Here is a 20,547-nt window from a genome sequence, read left to right on the forward strand (position 1 = left end):
GTCACTAACGTAAAAACTGTCAAACCATGCTCTAAAGTTGCAAAAATCAGGGTTTAGAAACGTCTTCTTGCAGTATTTGATATAAAACGTGTTTCTGAGAATTATGACAGTTATTTTGACAATTATCACGTGACCGTCTAGCTAAATGGTGTTCTACAATCACGTGACAACTGTCAGTAACGTTAAAACTGTCAAACAATGCTCTAAAGTTGCAAAAATCAAGGTTTAGAAACGTTTTCTTGCAGTATTTGATATAAAACGTGTTTCTGAGATTTATGACAGTTAATTTGCTAATTGTCACGTGACCGTCTAACTAGATGGTGTTCTACAATCACGTGACGACTGTCACTAACGTCAAAACTGTCAAAACATGCTCTAAAGTTGCAAAAATCAGGATTTAGAAACGTTTTCTTTCAGTATTTGATATAAAACGTGTTTCTGAGAATTATGGCAGTTATTTTGACAATTGCCACTTCATAGACTAGCTAAATAGTTTTTTGAAATCACGTGGCAACTGCCACTAACGTCAAAACTGTCAAACCATGCCCTAAAGTTGCAAAAATCAGGGTGTAGAAATGTTTTCTTGCAGTATTTGATATGAAACTTGTTTCTGAGATTTATGACAGTTAATTTGCCAATTGTCACATTAGCGTCTAACTAAATAGTGTTCTACAATCACGTGACAACTGTCACTAACGTAAAAACTGTCAAACCGTGCTCTAAAATTGCAAAAATCAGGGTTTAGAAACGTCTTCTTTCAATATTTGATATAAAACGTGTGTCTATGTTCTGGTTACAATGGCCACTCGTCCAAAAACGTGTTTCTGAGAATTATGACAGTTATTTTGACGATATTATCACGAGACCGTCTAGCTAGGTAATGTTCTACAATCACGTGACGACTGTCACTAACGTAAAAACTCTCAAACCATGCTCTAAAGTTGTAAAAATCAGGATTTAGAAACCTTTTCTTGCAGTATTCGATATAAAGAGTGTTTTTGAGATTTATGATTTTTGACAATGGTCACGTGACTGCCTAGCTAAATTATCCTTTAAAACCACGTGATATCTGTCACTAATGCCAAAACTTAAAAAACAATTATTAATGAAGAAATGAGAAAAATAAAACAGGTAGTTTTTGAAATATTTGTAATATTCCAGACTTTTTGGAAACGCTGTATAACTCGTACGTCACTGTATTAATAATTTAATAAGTGGATACTATTTTCATATTTCGTTAAACATCCGCCGCTGTCGCCAGGCTGCGCACGTTCCAACGTGAAATGATCATTCCGAGCATGTTTGCCATTCTCTTTTCGTTTATCTCCACAAAACAAACAAGGATGGCAGACTGACTACACGTTGATCACATCCACGCAAAACAAAGGCTTTCTCTCTTGTCCCGTGCGGCCTGATAAAACCCAACCAAACCAAATACACGCTAGTAAAGTGACAAATTCAGTCAGAATTTCATTGTCGCGATGGCTGAAGACGACACGTCCGACATTTTGCCCACTTTGTATCAATATTACACTGGCGAGGGTATACACAGCGGCCTGAGTGATCAACAACCCGATTTTTGGTTGAACGGTAAAAAAATCCGGATCTTCAGCGGGGCGTTGCACTATTTTCGCGTCCACCCTGTATATTGGCGGGACCGGTTGCGAAAATACAGGGCAGCCGGTTTATATTGCGTGGAAACGTACGTGCCGTGGAACGTGCACGAACCGGCAGAGGGCCAGTTTGATTTCGGTGAAGATGTTGAAAAAGGAGAGATGAGTTTGTTTTTGGATTTAGTCGCATTCCTGAAGATGGCGCAAGACGAGGATTTGTTCGTTATATTACGGCCCGGACCTTATATTTGTGCCGAATGGGAATTTGGCGGGTAAATTTTGATTTTTCTTTGCGTTACCTGGTTTGACACTGACATTGACATTATCAGTTGATAATACTTTATTTTTAAGTAGTACATTTCCGCACGGCACTTCATAAAATCAGTGGTGAAAAGTAACTTTTCCGCATTCCCTTCCACATTCAAATGAGTGCGGAAAAGTACACTTGTTGTGGTGGACCACCCTGATATATATGTTTCCAGTGTTGTTAAGTCAAAATATTTAATGGCGGTAGAATAATCAGTCAAAAAACGGTAGATAACGATAGAACAAAACAAATTCATTCATTTTACATTATTATACAGGGTCTTTTAATAGTTGTTAAAAATTTTAATCATGATTCTGCTATAAAAACCGCACTTCAAAAATACAGATTATTAATTTTGACATTAGTGACAGATATCACGTGGTCTTTAAAGGATAACTTAGCTAGGCTGTCACGTGACCATTGTCAAAAATTATCAATTCCAAAAACACTCTTTATATCGAATACTGCAAGAAAACGTTTCTAAATCTTGATTTTTACAACTTTAAAGCATGGTTTGAGAGTTTTGACGTTAGTGACACTTGTCGCGTGATTGTACAACACCATATAGCTAGAAGGTCACGTGATAATTGACAAAATAACTGTCATAATTCTCAGAAATATGTTTTATATCGAATACTGCAAGAAAACGTTTATAAATCCTGATTTTTACAACTTTATAGCATGGTTTGACAGTTTTGACGTTAGTAACTATTGTCACGTGATTGTAGAACACTATTTAGCTAGACGGTAACGTGATAATTGTCATAATTCTTAGAAACACGTTTTATATCAAATACTGCAAGAAAACGTTTCTAAATCCTGATTTTTACAACTTTATAGCATGGTTTGACAGTTTTGACCTTAGTGACAGTTGTCACGTGATTGTAGAACACTATTTAGTTAGACGGTCACGTGACAATTGGCAAAATCACTGTCATAATTCTCAGAAACACGTTTTATATCAAATACTGCAAGTAAACATTCCTAAATCCTGATTTTTGCAAGTTTGGACTCGACCTTAGAGAATAGTTTGGCAGTTTTGACGTTATTGACAGTTGTCACGTGATTTCAGAAGACTATTTAGCTAGACTATGAAGTGACAATTGTCAAAATAACTGTTAAATGTCAGAAATTGTCTTGTTTCGAAAACTGTGTTTAAATGTAATTCTTGCAAATTCTAGTAAAATTTTGACAATTCTGACAATAGTGACAGACATCACGTGGTTTTAGAGAATAATTTGGAGTAAGAAAATGACTGTTTTAAGCGCATTTTTAGAACCCTTATTAAATTTCCTATTCAATAAACTGAAAAAGTATATGAAAAGTTTCATAACCAACATAATGGCAATAGCGTAATTAAAAACTGTAGATTATATACAAAAACAGGAGAACGGTAGAAGAACTACAAAAACATTGTATGTTTCTTTTGATCATATAGGTACCTACTCATTAAAGATGGCTGCACGTTTTGGTTTAGTAACCATTTTCTTTTACTGTAATTCTGACAAGTTTTGACAGTTTTAGCGTCAGAATAACACTTTTGACAGACGGAAGTCAATCTTCATGATATTTGACTGTTTTTTATCGTTTTGGTCTTAAAAATTGACTAGAATAACTGCAAATAGTCCGATAAGTCAGATTTCATGATATTTGACACGATTTTTGGGTTTGAAAATTGACTAGAATAACTGCAAATAGTCCAGAAAGTCGGTTTTTATGACATTTGACTGTTCTTCGTCTTTTTGGCCTGGAAAATTCACTAGCATGACTGAAAATACTCTGTTAAGTCAATTTCGTAATCGTTTTGGCCTTGAAAATCGACTAGAATAACTCCAAATAGTGCGGAAAATCAGTTTTTCTGATATTGAGCTATTATTCAATGATTTGGCATTGAAAATTAAATAGAATAACAGAAAATTGTCCAGTAATTTAGTTTTCATGATATTTGAGTGTTTTTAATAGTTTTGGCTTTGAAAATTGACTAGAATATCTGCAAACAGTCTAGTAAGTTACTTTTTATGATAATTGACTGGTTTTCATTGTTTTTATCTCGAAAAATTCACTAGAATAATTTGCAAACAGTCCAGTCAGTCAGTTTTTATGACATTTTACTGTTTTTTTATCGTTTTGGTCTTGAAAATTGACTTAAATAACTGCAAAATAGTCCGGTAAGTCAGTTTTTTTTTGATATTTAACTATTTTTCATCGCTTTGGCATTGAAAATTTAATAGAATGACTACAAATTGTCCAGTAAGTTAGTTTTCATGATATTTGACTGTTTTTAATAGTTTTGGCTTTGAAAATTGACTAGAATATCTGCAAATAGTCTAGTAAGTTACTTTTTATGATAATTGACTGGTTTTCATTGTTTTTATCTCGAAAAATTCACTAGAATAATTTGCAAACAGTCCAGTAAGTCAGTGTTTATGACATTTTACTGTTTTTTATCGTTTTGGTCTTGAAAATTTACTAGAATAACTGCAAATTGTCCAGTAAGTTAGTTTTCATGATATTTGACTGTTTTTAATAGTTTTGGCTTTGAAAATTGACTAGAATATCTGCAAATAGTCTAGTAAGTTACTTTTTATGATAATTGACTGGTTTTCATTGTTTTTATCTCGAAAAATTCACTAGAATAATTTGCAAACAGTCCAGTAAGTCAGTTTTTATGACATTTTACTGTTTTTTATCGTTTTGGTCTTGAAAATTTACTAGAATAACTGCAAATTGTCCAGTAAGTTAGTTTTCATGATATTTGACTGTTTTTAATAGTTTTGGCTTTGAAAATTGACTAGAATATCTGCAAATAGTCTAGTAAGTTACTTTTTATGATAATTGACTGGTTTTCATTGTTTTTATCTCGAAAAATTCACTAGAATAATTTGGAAACAGTCCAGTAAGTCAGTTTTTATGACATTTTACTGTTTTTTATCGTTTTGGTCTTGAAAATTTACTAGAATAACTGCAAATTGTCCAGTAAGTTAGTTTTCATGATATTTGACTGTTTTTAATAGTTTTGGCTTTGAAAATTGACTAGAATATCTGCAAATAGTCTAGTAAGTTACTTTTTATGATAATTGACTGGTTTTCATTGTTTTTATCTCGAAAAATTCACTAGAATAATTTGGAAACAGTCCAGTAAGTCAGTTTTTATGACATTTTACTGTTTTTTATCGTTTTGGTCTTGAAAATTTACTAGAATAACTGCAAATTGTCCAGTAAGTTAGTTTTCATGATATTTGACTGTTTTTAATAGTTTTGGCTTTGAAAATTGACTAGAATATCTGCAAATAGTCTAGTAAGTTACTTTTTATGATAATTGACTGGTTTTCATTGTTTTTATCTCGAAAAATTCACTAGAATAATTTGCAAACAGTCCAGTAAGTCAGTTTTTTTTGATATTGAACTATTTTTCATCGCTTTATTATTGAAAATTTAATAGAATGACTGCAAATTGTCCAGTAAGTTAGTTTTCATGATATTTGACTGTTTTTCATCGTTTTGGCCAGCAGATTCTGGCGATTCAAAGAAAATGCTGCAATTTTGCTTATACTATGCTGATAACCTTTCCATGTTTCAGTAGTTTTGCAGTAATTAATGTCATTATCTACTTTCAAAAAACCTGTTTTCAAAGAAACCAATTCTTTCACGTTACACGTTAATTAAGTAGTTAAAAAATAACGAGCAAAAATCGTCTTGTATTAGCTGGGTTGGTTGAGGTTTCCAAAGAAAATTCCATTTTGAAAGTTAAATTGCTTGTCGTAAAGTATTATATGTTATTTTCTTTTATTACATTCTTTCTGTTTCACTTTCTGTTTTTACCATTTTTTTTTCTCTTTTGTTTATATTGTACCTATATTATTTAACATTATATCAAATCTACAGGCTTCCAAGTTGGCTTTTGCGACACAACAACCTGAAAATCCGCACTTCGGACCCTAAATACCTGTTCTATGTGGAACGTTACTTCAAAAAACTCTTAAGTCTGGTGGAACCTCTACAATTTACCAAAGGAGGACCAATCATAGCGGTACAAATCGAAAACGAGTATGGGAACGTGAAGGAGGAAGGCAAACCGATTGATACCGCTTACTTGGAAGCATTACGAGATATTTTGAAGAAAAATGGAATTGTGGAGTTACTTTTTACTTCTGACACCCCATCAGCCGGATTTGATGGTGAGTTTCAATCATTTTTACTTCGTTATCGTAAAAATGTAACTAAATTATGTTCTGCTGATTTTTTTTTTTAGGTACTCTGCCTGGTATTTTAGCAACTGCCAACTTCCAGGAAGACTGTTCCATCGAATTAGCATTGTTAAAGTCCCATCAACCCAACAAACCCCTCATGGTGATGGAGTATTGGACCGGTTGGTTTGATCACTATACGGAAAACCACCACGAAAGGAATGTTGGGAAATTTGACTCAGTGTTGGAAGATATACTTATGTGGAATGCCTCCTTTAATTTGTACATGATGCATGGAGGCACTAATTGGGGTTTTTATAATGGCGCCAATATTTTTGGCGATGGTAGCCAAAACGAAGGTAATTAATACATAATTTAGGTTTACATACTGTATACACAGTGTCCCATTGTCGTGGTAGCTCGAAATCGAGAAAATTTCAGACTTAACAATTCTGTGGACATTGTACTTAGTTCGATAAATTAAGTATAGGTACCTGGATTCAGGGATGTAAAATTTCCAGATAATTAAATTTATGGAAATTTTTCCAGAAAATTTTCGGTAATTTTTCGAAAAAATTGAAAAATCTGAAAATTCAAAAATAATTTTTTACATTTTGGTACTATTAACTTGAAGGTATTTTTAAAAAAAAATTACTTAAAATTTTTTAAAAGTTGCATTCCATCGAGGGCATTTGTGGTAATTTTCAGACCTCTAACCTGAAACGTTCCTGAGATATTGAGCAATAAACGAGAGACAACTTTGACGCCCTCTAGCGGCTAAATGGAGCAACCTAGCCTTGCCCGCTCAACGTCACATGATAGCCCCGTTAATTAGCTTTCTTTTGTTATACGGTGTGTTTATACAGGGTGTTTCAAATAAGCGAGTTATGGACGATTTTCTGGAAAAGTGCACGGAATTTTAATCTAGTAATATTAGGGATTTTTTGGGCCTCCTATACTAACGGCGAACATTTTGGATTTTCCTTAAACCAAGTAATTTTTTTATACTAATTTGAACCTGGGGAACACAAATATGACATCCGTTTTTCTCTAACTAGCACCGTTTCGGAGATGACCTTGAAATTATGTTAATTTTGACACTTTTTAGGGCGTGGCACCCTTGCGAAATGACATTTTGACAAATGACACTTTACGTAATTTTTGTACTATTAACCTGAAGCAGTTGAAGTTGATTTTAAAAATAAAAAAATTTCTGAAAAAAATCAGAAGGTGCCACCCTTAAAAATTGTTGACAATTCTAGTTTTTTATTTTTCAAGGTCACACGGTGCATGATACCAAAAAAGTGTATAGAAGAAAAGTTGCACCCATCGAGGTGCATTTGTGGTAAAATCTTCAGACCTCTAACCTGAAATGTTTCTGAGATATTGAACAAAAACTGCAAAAAACGAGAGTTATGTTTGACGCCCTCTAGCGGCTAAACGGGGCAACTTAGCCGTGACCACACAACGTCACGTGATAGCCCCGTTCATTAGCTTTCTTTTGTTATACGGTGTGTTTATACAGGGCGTTTCAAATAAGCGAGTTATCGACGATTTTCTGGAAAAGTGCACCAAAATTTCGCTCAAATTGGGAATTTCTGCTTTCGAGGAGGGTGGTCAAAGTAAGGCTGATAGAGCAAGAACAATTGAATATCGATACAAACATTTTACATCAAGTAGGCCTAGAATTTGACGTAGATTCCAAAAATCGAATAAAAAATTATAAGTTTGGTTTGTTGCTCAAATTTGGGACACCCTGTATTCTGAATATATTTGGTATTTTTTTTTATAAAATGAAAATTAATCATTGAATTACCCTGTAAACTATTCCATTGTATTGTCAATAACTCGGTTATTTTGACAACTATAGGGTGGTTTAATATATCAATTCGTAGCCCTTGAAATTCTCTTTTGACCACTCTGTAAAGCGTTTTTGCCTAAAACGTCGAATAACTGAGTTATTTACTGTTAAAACTGCGTTGTTTGATTTTGACAGTTTTTACTGTGACAGCCCATAACTCTGTTATTTTGACAGTTACAGGGTGTTTCAATATTCCAATTTGTAGCCCTTAGCTACCGAAAAATTAAAGATACATCTGTAAATAATTTTTTTTTTTAAATTCATATTATTTTGAAAAGTGTTGAGGTTAGGTATACAACATTTTTCAGAAAGTTTCCGGTAATTTTCCGGAAAAAATTGGAAAATTCAAAAATACTTAATTCGTTTTTTAATTAATTGTACAACAATCCAATATCAATTCAAATAAGCTTTAATGGACTTTTAATCATTTACCCTCGTTTGCACCGTCGTTTTGTAGGCCGAGTATAATTTAAGTGTGGGTCAGACTGTGACAGTAAAGGTGAAAAAAGTCACACTCTAAACCACACTTAACTTAAGCTATGCTTAAGGTACGACGGTGCAGATCTCGCTTAAATGTCTTAAATGATCTCATTAGAATGCATGACAAGTTTGACAGTTGTTTTCCCTCTCAAGTTTAGAAACTTCCATGTAGATGTCGCAGCATTCGTTAACAGTCATTATTTTGTAGGGATGGGCGTAAATTTACCGTGACCATTTATTTGGTAAGGTAAAGTAAAATTGGAAAAGTTAGTGTGACTGGAAAATTTACAAGGACAAAATTCTGTTCGTTTTGAGATCAGTAAATTCATATTGAGTGGATACAGTCATACAGTTAGATAGATTTACAAAGTATAGGAAAGTAGAATATTAAAGTAAAACTTTAAAAAAATTTAGATAATTTTAGTAAAATTTGGCGATTTTTCTAAAAAGCTTTTGTGGATTTAAAGGATATGGCATTGATATAATTCAAAGAAAGGTCAAAGTAGCTTCCATTGCAATGAATAATTAATAAGAAAGTAATAAAACTATAAACTAATAAAGTAAAATACACCTTATTTTCATGTAAAATTAAAATTATATTTTCAATATCTTCATTGAGGAGAGTGGAAACGATGAACAAACAATATGAAATAAATTAAATCGAAAGCAGAAAGTACGTTTTTTTTTTAATACTTTTTTCATACTTCTTCTGGAAAACTCGTCGTGGCATCTTCATTGCCAACCAGTTGAATATTCTGAAAAAACATTTCTAGATCAGTGAGAGAGAGAGATTTTGTCATATTTCCATAATTCATAAATATCTCAGAAATGGTCTTAATGGTGCAGTTCATTGTTGGTTGCCTCTATCTATAATAATAACAATATTTGCCACCTTGTATAAACAAGCAAGAATTAGCAGTATTTATTGGGTCTTACACATGTTTTGCCTTTTTTCATTTTATTTACGACTGAAAATTTCCAGGTTTTCAACCAGACACATCAAGTTACGACTATGACGCACCTCTTTCCGAAAATGGCGACTACACTGACAAGTACCTGGCAGTTCAACGTTTAACAGCCGAATACAACGACCTCTACATCAGACAGCCTTCGCCCCCCAATGCCACTTTTCGGACTGTATATCCAGAAGTGGATATTATTGGTGAACTCAGTTTGGACGATCTGATGCAACAATCCGAGCATCACATTCAGAGTGAAACCATTTTACCCATGGAAAAGTTGGATATAAATGATGGCAATGGACAGAGTTATGGATATGTGGTGTACCGGAAAGAAAATATGGATATTGCGCGTGGAAGTGTGTTGAAAATTGAGGGGCATGTCTGTGACACTGTTTTGGTACTCATTAACGGTAATCTAGTGAATAAAGTTCTGGAGAGTGAGGAGGACTTAAATGGTTTTGGGTACTGGCGCTTAAAAGACTCTACCATTTGTTTAGGCTCTGAGACTAGCTACACCAGTGCTACTTTGGATTTAGTGGTTGAAAACTTCGGCAGGGTGAACTACGGTAAAAAATTGGAACAATTCAATCAGTTTAAAGGGCTTTGGCAGGGTAATGTGCTTTTAAATGACACAGTAATAAACGACTGGACTATAGTCCCTTTAGAGTTTAAAAAGAAATGGACTTTGGGCTTGAAAAACTGGCGTCAACCAACTTTTTCTACAGGACCTCACTTATACAAAGCAATTTTGGATATCAAAGATGTCGATTCACTGAAAGATACTTACTTAGACTTTAAGGGATGGACCAAAGGGTTTATGATAATAAACGGGTTTGTTTTGACTCGATTTTTCAAAGTGGGTCCCCAACAAGCAGGGTATCTACCAGCTCCATTTTTGAAAGTAGGTGAAAATGAAATTGTAGTGTTTGAACACTTTACGCCTTGTAAAAGTGTTAACTTTTGTCCTGATCCTTACTTTGAAACTCTCGGGGATGGAAAAATTTTAAGAAAGTTACTTCAATGATATGTGTTATGTAACAATTTTAGTTTTGACTTGCAATGCTCTGTTTTTATTAGTATTTTTTAGTTTAAGTTTTAATTTAATATCTGTAAAGTATGATTGTAGTGCTTTCTTGTGTTTCTTCATCAATTATATTTGTGTTTATTTTATGCTATTTTTTTATTACCATTTACTTGCCCATGTCTTTAATTTCTCTCATTGTTAATCATGTTTTTTAATGTGTGACTCAACTTTTAGAGAACTTGAGCCTTTTCTTCCTCATATCCGTTATATACAGGGTGATTGTGTATATTTTACTCAATATCTAACTCCGTTAATTTTGATCTGACAGCATAGTATAAATTTAAAGCAAAGTGACACATATTTCGATTATTTTGATTGGAACACCCTGTATTTTATTAGCTTAATCGGAAAATCTCTTTTTTCTGATTGCAAATTATGTATGTATTTTTTGCGGTTATATTGGTTACTTTTCGAAAAATATTGGAATTTATTTATTTTTTTGTTTTTGTTTGTTATGCAATTTTAACGTTGCAACTTAAGGCCAGTTGACACTTGTCAGAAATAGTCACGTGACTTTTAAAATGAAGTTTGATTGAAAAATTTGGTAAATTAAATTTAGACAGTTGCAACAACTGAAATTGTAAAATACACGTCACGTGACGTTAATAAACCAATTCTCAGGTTGCAACACTGTAAAGGCTAGTGGAAAGTTGTCAAAATTAATCACGTGTCTTTTAAAATATAGTTTAATCGTTGAAATTATGGTAAATTAAATTTAGACTGCTGCAAAAGTTAAAATTGTAAAATACACGTCACGTGACTTTGGTAATCTTAATTTTTGAGCATGCAATGGTACTGCAAACGCCAGTTGACACCTGTCAAAACAGTCACGTGATCATAAAGAATAATTTAAATTGCGCAAATTTGCTAAATAAAATTAAGACAGTGTTGTAAAAGCTTAAATTGTAAAATACACATCACGTGACGTTGCTAATGTAATTCTGAACTTGCAACACTGTAAAGGCTAATTGAACATGTCAAAATTAGTCACGTGACTTTGAAAATGTAGTTTAATAGTTTAAAATTTTGTAAATAAAATTTAAACAATTGCAAAAATTGAAACTGTAAGAGACACGTCACGTGACTTTGATAATCCAATTTTTAAGTTTGCAACACTGTAAAGGCTAGTTGACACCTGTCAAAACTAGTCACGTGACTTTGAAAAAGGCAGTTTAATCGTTGAAAATTTGGTAAATTAAATTTAGACAGTTGCAAAAGTTGAAATTGTAAGAGACACGTCACGTGACTTTGATAATCCAATTTTTAAGTTTGCAACACTGTAAAGGCTAGTTGACACCTGTCAAAACTAGTCACGTGACTTTGAAAAAGGCAGTTTAATCGTTGAAAATTTGGTAAATTAAATTTAGACAGTTGCAAAAGTTGAAATTGTAAGAGACACGTCACGTGACTTTGATAATCCAATTTTTAAGTTTTCAACACTGTAAAGGCTAGTTGACACCTGTCAAAACTAGTCACGTGACTTTGAAAAAAGGCAGTTTAATCGTTGAAAATTTGGTAAATTAAATTTAGACAGTTGCAAAAGTTGAAATTGTAAGAGACACGTCACGTGACTTTGATAATCCAATTTTTAAGTTTGCAACACTGTAAAGGCTAATTGACATCTGTCAAAACTAGTCACGTGACTTTAAAAAAGGCAGTTTAATCGTTGAAAATTTGGTAAATTAAATTTTGACAGTTGCAACAGTTGGAATTGTAACAGACACGTAACGTGACTTTGACAATCCAATTTTTGAGCTTGCAACACTGTAAAGGCCAATTTACACTTACGAAAACAGTCATGCGACCATAAAAACTAGTTTCAACTGTGAAAATTTGCTAAATGAAATTTAGACAGTGTTGTAAAAGTTGAAATTGAAAATACACGTCAAGTGACGTTGATAATGCAATTCGGAGCGTGCAACACTGTAAAGGCTAGTTGACACCTGTCAAAATTAGTCACGTGACTTTGAAAATGCACGTTAAACGTGTGGTAAATTAAATGTAGACAGTGGTGGAAACTGAAATTGTATGTGCCAGATCATGTCACGTTGATAATACAATTTTGATCTTGCAATAACACTGTAAAAGCCAATATTAGTCAAATAGTTCTATTGTTTTAGTATTCACAACTGCAACATATTTTTGAAAAAACCACAAAAAAATCCGATTGAGCACATAAAATACAGAGTGTTCGATTTAAAGTAATACTATCACATTGTTGAGGATGAACAAAAAAGTAAAAACTAATTTTCAAAATTACGTTTTTTTTCGGATATCTCTGGAAGTAATAGAAATTTTTGGAATTTTAAGAAGGCGTATATTTAAAGCTTCAAATATCTGCTATTTTGCCATAATTTAACTAACTTTGTATCTCTTACAGTTCGCGAGATTCCCATACTTTACAAGATTTAGTGGCATCCTGTTATAAACCTCCTTTACCTCTCCCAAAACTCTTGATTAACAAATTTTTTGATTTTTCTGCAATACCAAACTCTCCTTTGAAAAAAAGTCAGCATGTAAATGTAATTGAATTTATTTTTATAAATGAAATGGCATAGGAGCTAATCGTATAATACATATCTACAAGGTGATACGACAGGTCATCGATCGATTTCAATAAATTTACTATTATACAGTTTCGTATATCCTAAAGTATAATAAATATAGATGGGTACATTTAAGCGTCCCAACTGCGCATTGTACCACCCCGCACACCCAAAATCGACAATAACATGAGTTTCATTGGACGAATTCGAAGAACAACTCTTTAAAAGTATTCAAATTTTTTGGTTTGATAAACCTTTTTTTACAAAAATCAACAATTTTGAGCACTTTTTTCAAAGTTTAACGAAACAAAATTGTTTACAGTATTAGTAGCGTCCTAAAATATTTTCTAATATAATTTTCAACTTTTTGACATGCAATACAGAACAAGCCTTCTTTGACAAAATTAAAACGTGCTCAAACTCTCCTTAAAGTGCAAAAAAAGTGTTATTTAAAAGTAATAGTATAAATATATTGTAATTATTAAGTAATTTGGCAAATTTAAAGGCAATAATTGGCAGTAGTGGCAACCCATATTTAAAAACCACGTGTTTTGTTTAATCTAGAAGCGTAAAACATTAATATAAGTACTTTCAGAGATATGTATAAAAAATTGTATCAGTATCGCAATACAGGGTGGACCGATGATGGATCCATTATAGAAAACTCGTAGATAGCAGAAGTTCTGTAAATTTTGCTCAATACGCCAACTCGGTTAAAGGAATTTACTCAAAATACTTTAAAACTTATTGTAAATGGAACACCCTGTAGATTTTCTGTATTTTTTAACGTTCCAGACGTGTATCTTAAACTTTGTCAAACTTGACATTTGCAATTTTGAGAGAGTACAAAAAATGAACAATTAAAGAGGTAAATAATTTACAACCCGCAAAAAGTATAGTTTCAGTTGATGGTTATCATATTTTTATAAAGTATTTTGTTGCTTAAATTGTCATTGTTGTTCTGTCCAACTTAATTTTCAGGAAACCATGAAAAAAGTTTTAGTAAAAAGTACCTATTCAGAGACTTCTAAAATGTTTCTTTTAAAGGCCCCTGGATTTTTAAATAATTCTAGAGACCTTTGGCATTTTAAAAACGATTTTTCAGTAAACTGACAAATTTTCAACAAATCTTATGAAATTTCTAAAGTACTTAGAATCATCTGACATTTTCAAAATAATTCTAAAGGCTTCTGGTATTTTAAAAATAATTCTAGAGACCTTTGGAGTTTTTGAAATTCATTTTCAGGCTTCTGGCATTTTAAAAATAGGTAATTTTAGAGATTTTGTAGGTACCTGGCAATTTTACAAGTACTCAGAAGTATCTGACATTTACACAATTACTCTAAAAGCTTCTGGCATTTTAAAAATACTTCTAGAGACCTTTAACACTTTTGAAACGATTTTTAAGAAAACTGACAATTTTACAACACATTTTTTAAAATTTCCATCGTATTTAGAAGCATCTGCCATTTACAGAATGATACTAAAAGCGTCTGAGATTTTAAAAATATTTCTAGAAATCTATGGCATTTTTGAAAACATTTTTCAGGTTTATGGCAATTTTGCAATCAATTTTATAGAATTTACAAAGTATTCAGAAGCATCTGACATTAACAGAATGATTCTAACAGCTTCTGGCATTTTAAAAATATTTCTAGAGATCTTGGGAATTTTTGAAAACATTTTAAGGCTTCTGCCATTTTAAAAATAATTCTAGAGAACTTTGGCTTTTTTGACAAGATTTTTCAGGTATCTACCAATTTTACAAGTTTTATGGAATTTACAAAGTATTCAGAAGCATCTGACATTTACAAGATGATTCTAACGGCTTCTGGCATTTTAAAAAAACTTCTAGAGACTTTTAGCACTTTTGAAACGATTTTTCAGAAAACTGACAATTTTACAACACATTTTTTTAAATTTCTAAAGTATTTAGAAGCATCTGCCATTTACAGAATGATTCTAAAAGCTTCTGGGATTTTAAAAATATTTCTAGAAATCTATGGCATTTTTGAAAACACTTTTCAGGTAAATGGCAATTTTAGAACAAATTTTATAGAATTTACAAAGTATTCAGAAGCATCTGATATTTACAGAATGACTCTAAAAGCTTCTGGCATTTTAAAAATATTTCTAGAGATCTTGGGAATTTTTGAAAACATTTTAAAAATAATTCTAGAGAATTTTGGCTTTTTTGGCAAGATTTTTCAGGTATCTACCAATTTTACAAGTTTTATGGAATTTACAAAGTATTCAGAAGCATCTGATATTTACAAGATGATTCTAACGGCTTCTGGCATTTTAAAAAAACTTCTAGATACTTTTAGCACTTTTGAAACGATTTTTCAGAAAACTGACAATTTTACAACAAATTTTTTAAAATTTCCAAAGTATTTAGAAGCATCTGCCATTTACAGAATGATTCTAAAAGCTTCTGGGATTTTAAAAATATTTCTAGAAATCTATGGCATTTTTGAAATTTTTTTTTCGATTTATGGCAATTTTACAACAAATTTTATAGAATTTATAAAGTATTCAGAAGCATCTGCCATTTACAGAATTTCGTAATTTTGTCATTTTTTGGCAATTTTCAGCAATTGTAAAAAGCTCAAAATCTTTGTCTTGAAGTGCTCTTTCACCTCGTTCCAACCGCACACGATTGAACATATACAGGGTGTTCAAAAAATTAAAAGAAACTCAGTTAAATTTGAAACTAACGTTCTGTCAGTATTGACCGCGTTTACTGCGTTTTCAGTATCTGAAACTAATGTAAATCCAGTCATATTGGTGTAAGAAAGCATTCTGAAGATTTATGATTTCTTGCAAAATGTGATTTTTTTGCAAATTACATCAAAATTTTGTAATTTTTTGGCGGTTTTCAGCGATTGTAAAAAGCTCAAAATATTTGAGGCTCAAAAAACAAAAATTATTTATTGTGTCTGGTTAACATTTTTCAGACAAAAATAGACTTATATTGTTATTCTCCCTGGCTCTTTTAAATGACACATATCAGAAAATATATTTTTTTCTTGGTTTTTGTGTTTTGTCGTGTGAAACAAAGTTTGTTCTAAACGTTAATACACAACTCAAAAAGTTAGTTCTAATAAGGACAGAAAGTCAAGTTTTTGTAATAGAACCACCCTTATTTTTAAAACTACATATTATTCTCAATATTCAAAACTAGGGTGCTTTTGTATTAGGTCACTTATTATTGGAAAAATTTATGCTTTTTGCAAGAAAATTAAGTATAAATGAGTTTCTAATATTGTAACGGATAGAAATTAGTATTATTAAAAAAAATATAAATTCATTAAACTTAAGCAGATATTCGAGGATGGTAAATTAATAAATGCACGAAGCAAGGTAGGCATATCTATTTTTAGCGATGACAAATCACCGCTACTGTTTAATTTGTAACCAATTTGGTATAAATAAGGCTCGACATCCGTTAGTAAGGCAGATGGTGGGAGACGGTCAGAAGACTCCGTCTCGTGCCACAAAATGTAGTCGTCCCGAACAGCCTTGATCAACTTTGATGTTTAGCTAAATTTCAGAACTCTGTTCTATTCCGTACTGGTTCTTCATAATGTATCGCGCATCATTCACCCTGTATACATTTTTCAATAACACCATATATACAATAACATTACAAAAAAATTGATATTACAAAATTAGTCAACAAGATTTAATAAATAAGTTAAAGCTACCGAGTGTTAGGAAAAAATGAAAACGCAATTTTCAAATTCTTAAAAACTACAGCAAATCCTGTTTGTCCATTTCCTCCAATTTTTGGTTGCTTCTGTTCCGTTTCATGGCCGCATAAACGGAAGCGGCCTTGTAATTGATCGGTCCGTAGTTCGATTTATAGTCCACATCAGCGTATAGGTAATCACAGGGATCTGGTCGGTAGGGCTGTAAAAATTAACTTTGTTATTAACTGAGACTTAGAAATTCGACTCTTAACTGTAAGTTTGGATTTTTGGGCGCCTATTTTAGACTCGAGAAGTTGGTAAAAAGCTCTAGTAGCTCATAAAATTGACCTTTTTTTTTATCAAAAATTTCAGTTCTAATCAAGACAAAATCACATTGGTTTTCTAGACACACAGATAGTTACCTTATTAGAAAATATACGTATCGCTACCGCTGGGTGCAGTTCCGTTAGTCTAGAACAAAATTTAGACAATTATTACTTTCACTAATTTTTTTTTCTCAAAAAAATACATATTATTTTACTTGATTTCGGTTAGGCCTGGTTTTTTGCACCCTTCTTGAGTTAATGATACATTCAGTTTAATTGACCAATTTGTTAACAACTGACATATAAAGTGTCAAAATTACCGTATACTTTTTTTCGGATACTGGATTTAAAACGCAATTTTTATGTTAAAGTAAATCGGTTTGCGATTATACTAACAAAACAACGAAATTGCATCAAAGCAGTGTAGGCAATCAAAGCAGCTAAATGATATATTCGATGATGTCAGTACTTGTCAAAATTACACAAAATATGTTAAATTAGATGGCAAGTTAAAATATCGAGACCTGAGTTTTGTTCAGCATCAAATATACAGGTTGATCCAGTTTTAAGGAACGGTTTGTCTGATCAGGTTCAAATTTGGGGTGGAGGTAGGGAATGGGAAGGAGTTTAAATGCCCCACGAGGGCGGAATTTCAAAAATTTTGGATTTTTTTAGATTCTTCTTAATGATATATTTTCTACACTTCTGAGGAGTGTACGTGTAAAATTTTCACAATTTTCCTGTTCAAAATGCCGCCCCCAGGTCAAGAAAACCATTTCCATGGCAGTTATTTAGGTATTTCAATTAAAAGTTGGTTTAAGTCCCGATAATTTAAGAACTAAAATTCAGAGTTAATTCAAGAGTGTCATTCAGTCTGTCGGTTTGGTGGACTTCCAAAACTTGCTTACTACAATTCCCAAGAATGGTCGAAGTTCTAGTTAGATTTACGTCGAATTTACAGTAAAAAGGATGAGTAAATGACTAAGAATAGTCTTATAATTCGTTTTCTCAGACTGCAATCTTGGCCGAGTGTCTAAAACTGGATTTCAAAAACTAAAAACTGTCCGGAAATCATGACAAAGATTGTATTGTGCATTAAACAAATTTTTTACTACTGAGAATAGTCTAAAGTTGACTTTAAGGCTAGAACTGACTTTACTAAGACTAAATAGAGTCCAAAAGTCTAATTTCAGGTTTATTTTAATTGGTGTACAATTCAATTTTACTTTTTATTTATTTTTTCTCAATCCTTTTTGTTAGTTATTCGAAGATGGCGAAATAATAAAATGCATGAGACCACGTTACAATCAGAATGCACGTAGTGCATCATACACCGCTACTGCTGCAGAAATATGGAAAATGAGCGACGAACAATAATCGGATTGGTTACTAAACCAATTTGGTAGAAAAAATAAATAAATAAACCTCGACATTTGCTCGTAAGGCAGACGGTCAGAAGACTCCGTCTCGTGCCACAAAATGTAGTCGTCCCGAATTCTGCAACCCGCACCGGGTTCGTAAATTAATGAAATAATAAACATTTTTAAATTATAATAATCGCAAGTGCCAGACCCTCTAGAAAGCTGCCCTCATCGTCTAACGAATGTAAGTACAATCTGTAGAAGGTACTGTTTGAAGTGTTACTTTTGGGAATTATGTTTGATGGTTTTATTCCGATTCCCTAAATTGATAAACCCACCATTTTGTCATTTAGTTTTAACTGTTATTTAGTGTCTAACTTTACAATTTAAACGTGACAATATCCCCAAAACCATCACCAAATTCTTACCTATCATAAAAACATTTTTACACAATCCTACACCCTCTCCTCTCGTTAGACATCAATCTCCTGCCCCACCTCATCAAACCTCAAAGTGGCGTACTCAGTCTTCTGTTTCGATTTTTTGCTGTGACTCTTTGAGGAGCCAGAGCTGGAGCTTTCGTGCGATCCCGTCCTTTCGGACATGTCCAGATCGGCGTACTGCACTATACCATTCGGGACACCTCTTCCCCCGACCGGAGGTTGAGGATATTGCAACTGGACCGAACTTTGCATGTTTTCTTGAAACTGTTCGGGCAAATCACCGGGATGCCTTAAACCCAACGGACCTTTGGTCTTTTGCTTTGGCTTTTCGCGTTTCCTGTGATGCTTGGTTGGCTGGTGCAGACTGCCGGTAGAGCTACCCGGATACTCTCCGACAAAGCCGTTTCTCATCAGGTTCTCTTCGTGGATGTTCTTAATTGGTTGAAAGTAACTCTCGGCAGTTTGAAACTTGAAACTGTGACACTTTTGGAGAGGAATTTGAAAATGTCGCTTGTTCTTCGACGATTTGGTGGTAAAACTTTTGCTTTTCGCCAGTTGGTCTTGGAATAGGGCCTTGGGTAGCAGCTTGGCGTGCTTCTGGTGCGGAATGGTGGCGGAATATTGGGGCGGCAGAATTTGTTGCTTGCAATGCGGGGTTGTTAGTGTGTAAAAAGCGTTCTGCAACAGAATTGTTAGTTTTATGTTAGTTAGTTTGTTAGTCTAAGATTAAATGAAACTACTCTAGTCACTATCAGAGCTGTCGATAGTTTACTTTGGGAAAAATCATTTAATTACTTTCAAATAATTGAAAGACTATAAATAACTATAATTTTAATTGATTTCTCAATAGGGGTTTTGCACATTTTTTTTCGCATTCTGACTAACCGTAAAAAACTTTTTTGGAAAACTTAAATTACTAATTTAGACTATTTCTACCTGATTTCCGCTTTTTTAAGCGATTGTAATAACGATTACATAACTTTTAAGCAATTTCGAGTATTTACCATATTACAGAATTTTTAAATTTAAAGCAATTTTAGTGTTCAGGATTTTTAAGAAATTCTATAATCAAGTACTTTTAAAAGCAATATTAATGTCAATTTCAACATGATTTATTACTTTGTAGCAAATATCAGTATTTTTTTAAAAAAATATCAGAATTTTTAATATCGATTTCAGCATTCTTAAAGCAATTCTAGTGTTGATTTCAGTATTTTTAAGCAATTTCAAGTGCAAGCTTTGTCACTTTTTGAAAATTCTAGTGTCAATTTCAGTACTTTTAATCAACTGCAAGTGCAAATTTCAGTATTTTTAAAAAATTCTAATGCCGATTTCACAATTTTTAAGCAATTTTTGCTTATCCATTACAGCATTTTTTAAGCAGGTTACTTGTTGATATTGGAGTTTTTAAGAAATTCTAATGTAAATTTCACTCTTTTCCATTACAAAATTTTAATTTTTAATTCAAGTTAATTTTATCTCAATTTCAGCATTTTTCTAGTGATTTTGCTCTTCCGAGCAAGTTTTACAGCTTTATAGCTTTATGATGGAGTTTTTGACAGTTGACACTAGAATAACAAACTGAACCACATGTGAAATAAATTATACAGCTTTATAAATTGTCAAAAGACGCTCATGGAGGTATAAAACACAGTCAAATTGCTTTTCTTTTCTCTGCTCTTCTA

The 20,547-nt window shown here is 32.6% G+C and overlaps 2 protein-coding genes across 9 annotated transcripts in view; one reads left to right on the plus strand and one right to left on the minus strand.

Moving 5' to 3' along the window:
* Window positions 1-1,395: 1,395 nt before the first annotated feature.
* Window positions 1,396-10,581, plus strand: LOC145726121 (beta-galactosidase-1-like protein 2). Its single transcript, XM_081975088.1, has 4 exons — window positions 1,396-1,885; window positions 5,806-6,098; window positions 6,173-6,466; window positions 9,431-10,581. Exons 1-4 carry the CDS (start codon window positions 1,482-1,484, stop codon window positions 10,432-10,434), a joined length of 1,995 nt encoding a protein of 664 aa, XP_081831214.1. The 5' UTR covers window positions 1,396-1,481; the 3' UTR covers window positions 10,435-10,581.
* Window positions 10,582-13,011: 2,430 nt separating this feature from the next.
* nrm (neuromusculin) overlaps window positions 13,012-20,547 on the minus strand; it is a 527,634-nt gene continuing 520,098 nt past the window's right edge. For 5 of the 8 annotated variants that reach the window (XM_081975060.1, XM_081975063.1, XM_081975064.1 and 2 more), the window contains 3 exons: window positions 18,848-19,540; window positions 17,155-17,203; window positions 16,865-16,952 (listed from right to left, as the gene is read on the minus strand). In XM_081975060.1, coding sequence (XP_081831186.1) covers window positions 18,893-19,540 — 648 coding nt within the window. In that variant the 3' untranslated portion in view covers window positions 16,865-16,952; window positions 17,155-17,203; window positions 18,848-18,892. Of the gene's footprint in view, window positions 16,953-17,154; window positions 17,204-18,847; window positions 19,541-20,547 lie in introns of all 8 variants that reach the window. The other 3 variants (XM_081975061.1, XM_081975068.1, XM_081975067.1) reach the window with 3 other exon arrangements.

The sequence above is a fragment of the Ips typographus genome, linkage group LG3 (genome assembly GCF_016097725.1).
Source record: "Ips typographus isolate SLU linkage group LG3, UJ_Ityp_2.0, whole genome shotgun sequence".
Lineage (NCBI taxonomy): Eukaryota > Metazoa > Arthropoda > Insecta > Coleoptera > Curculionidae > Ips > Ips typographus.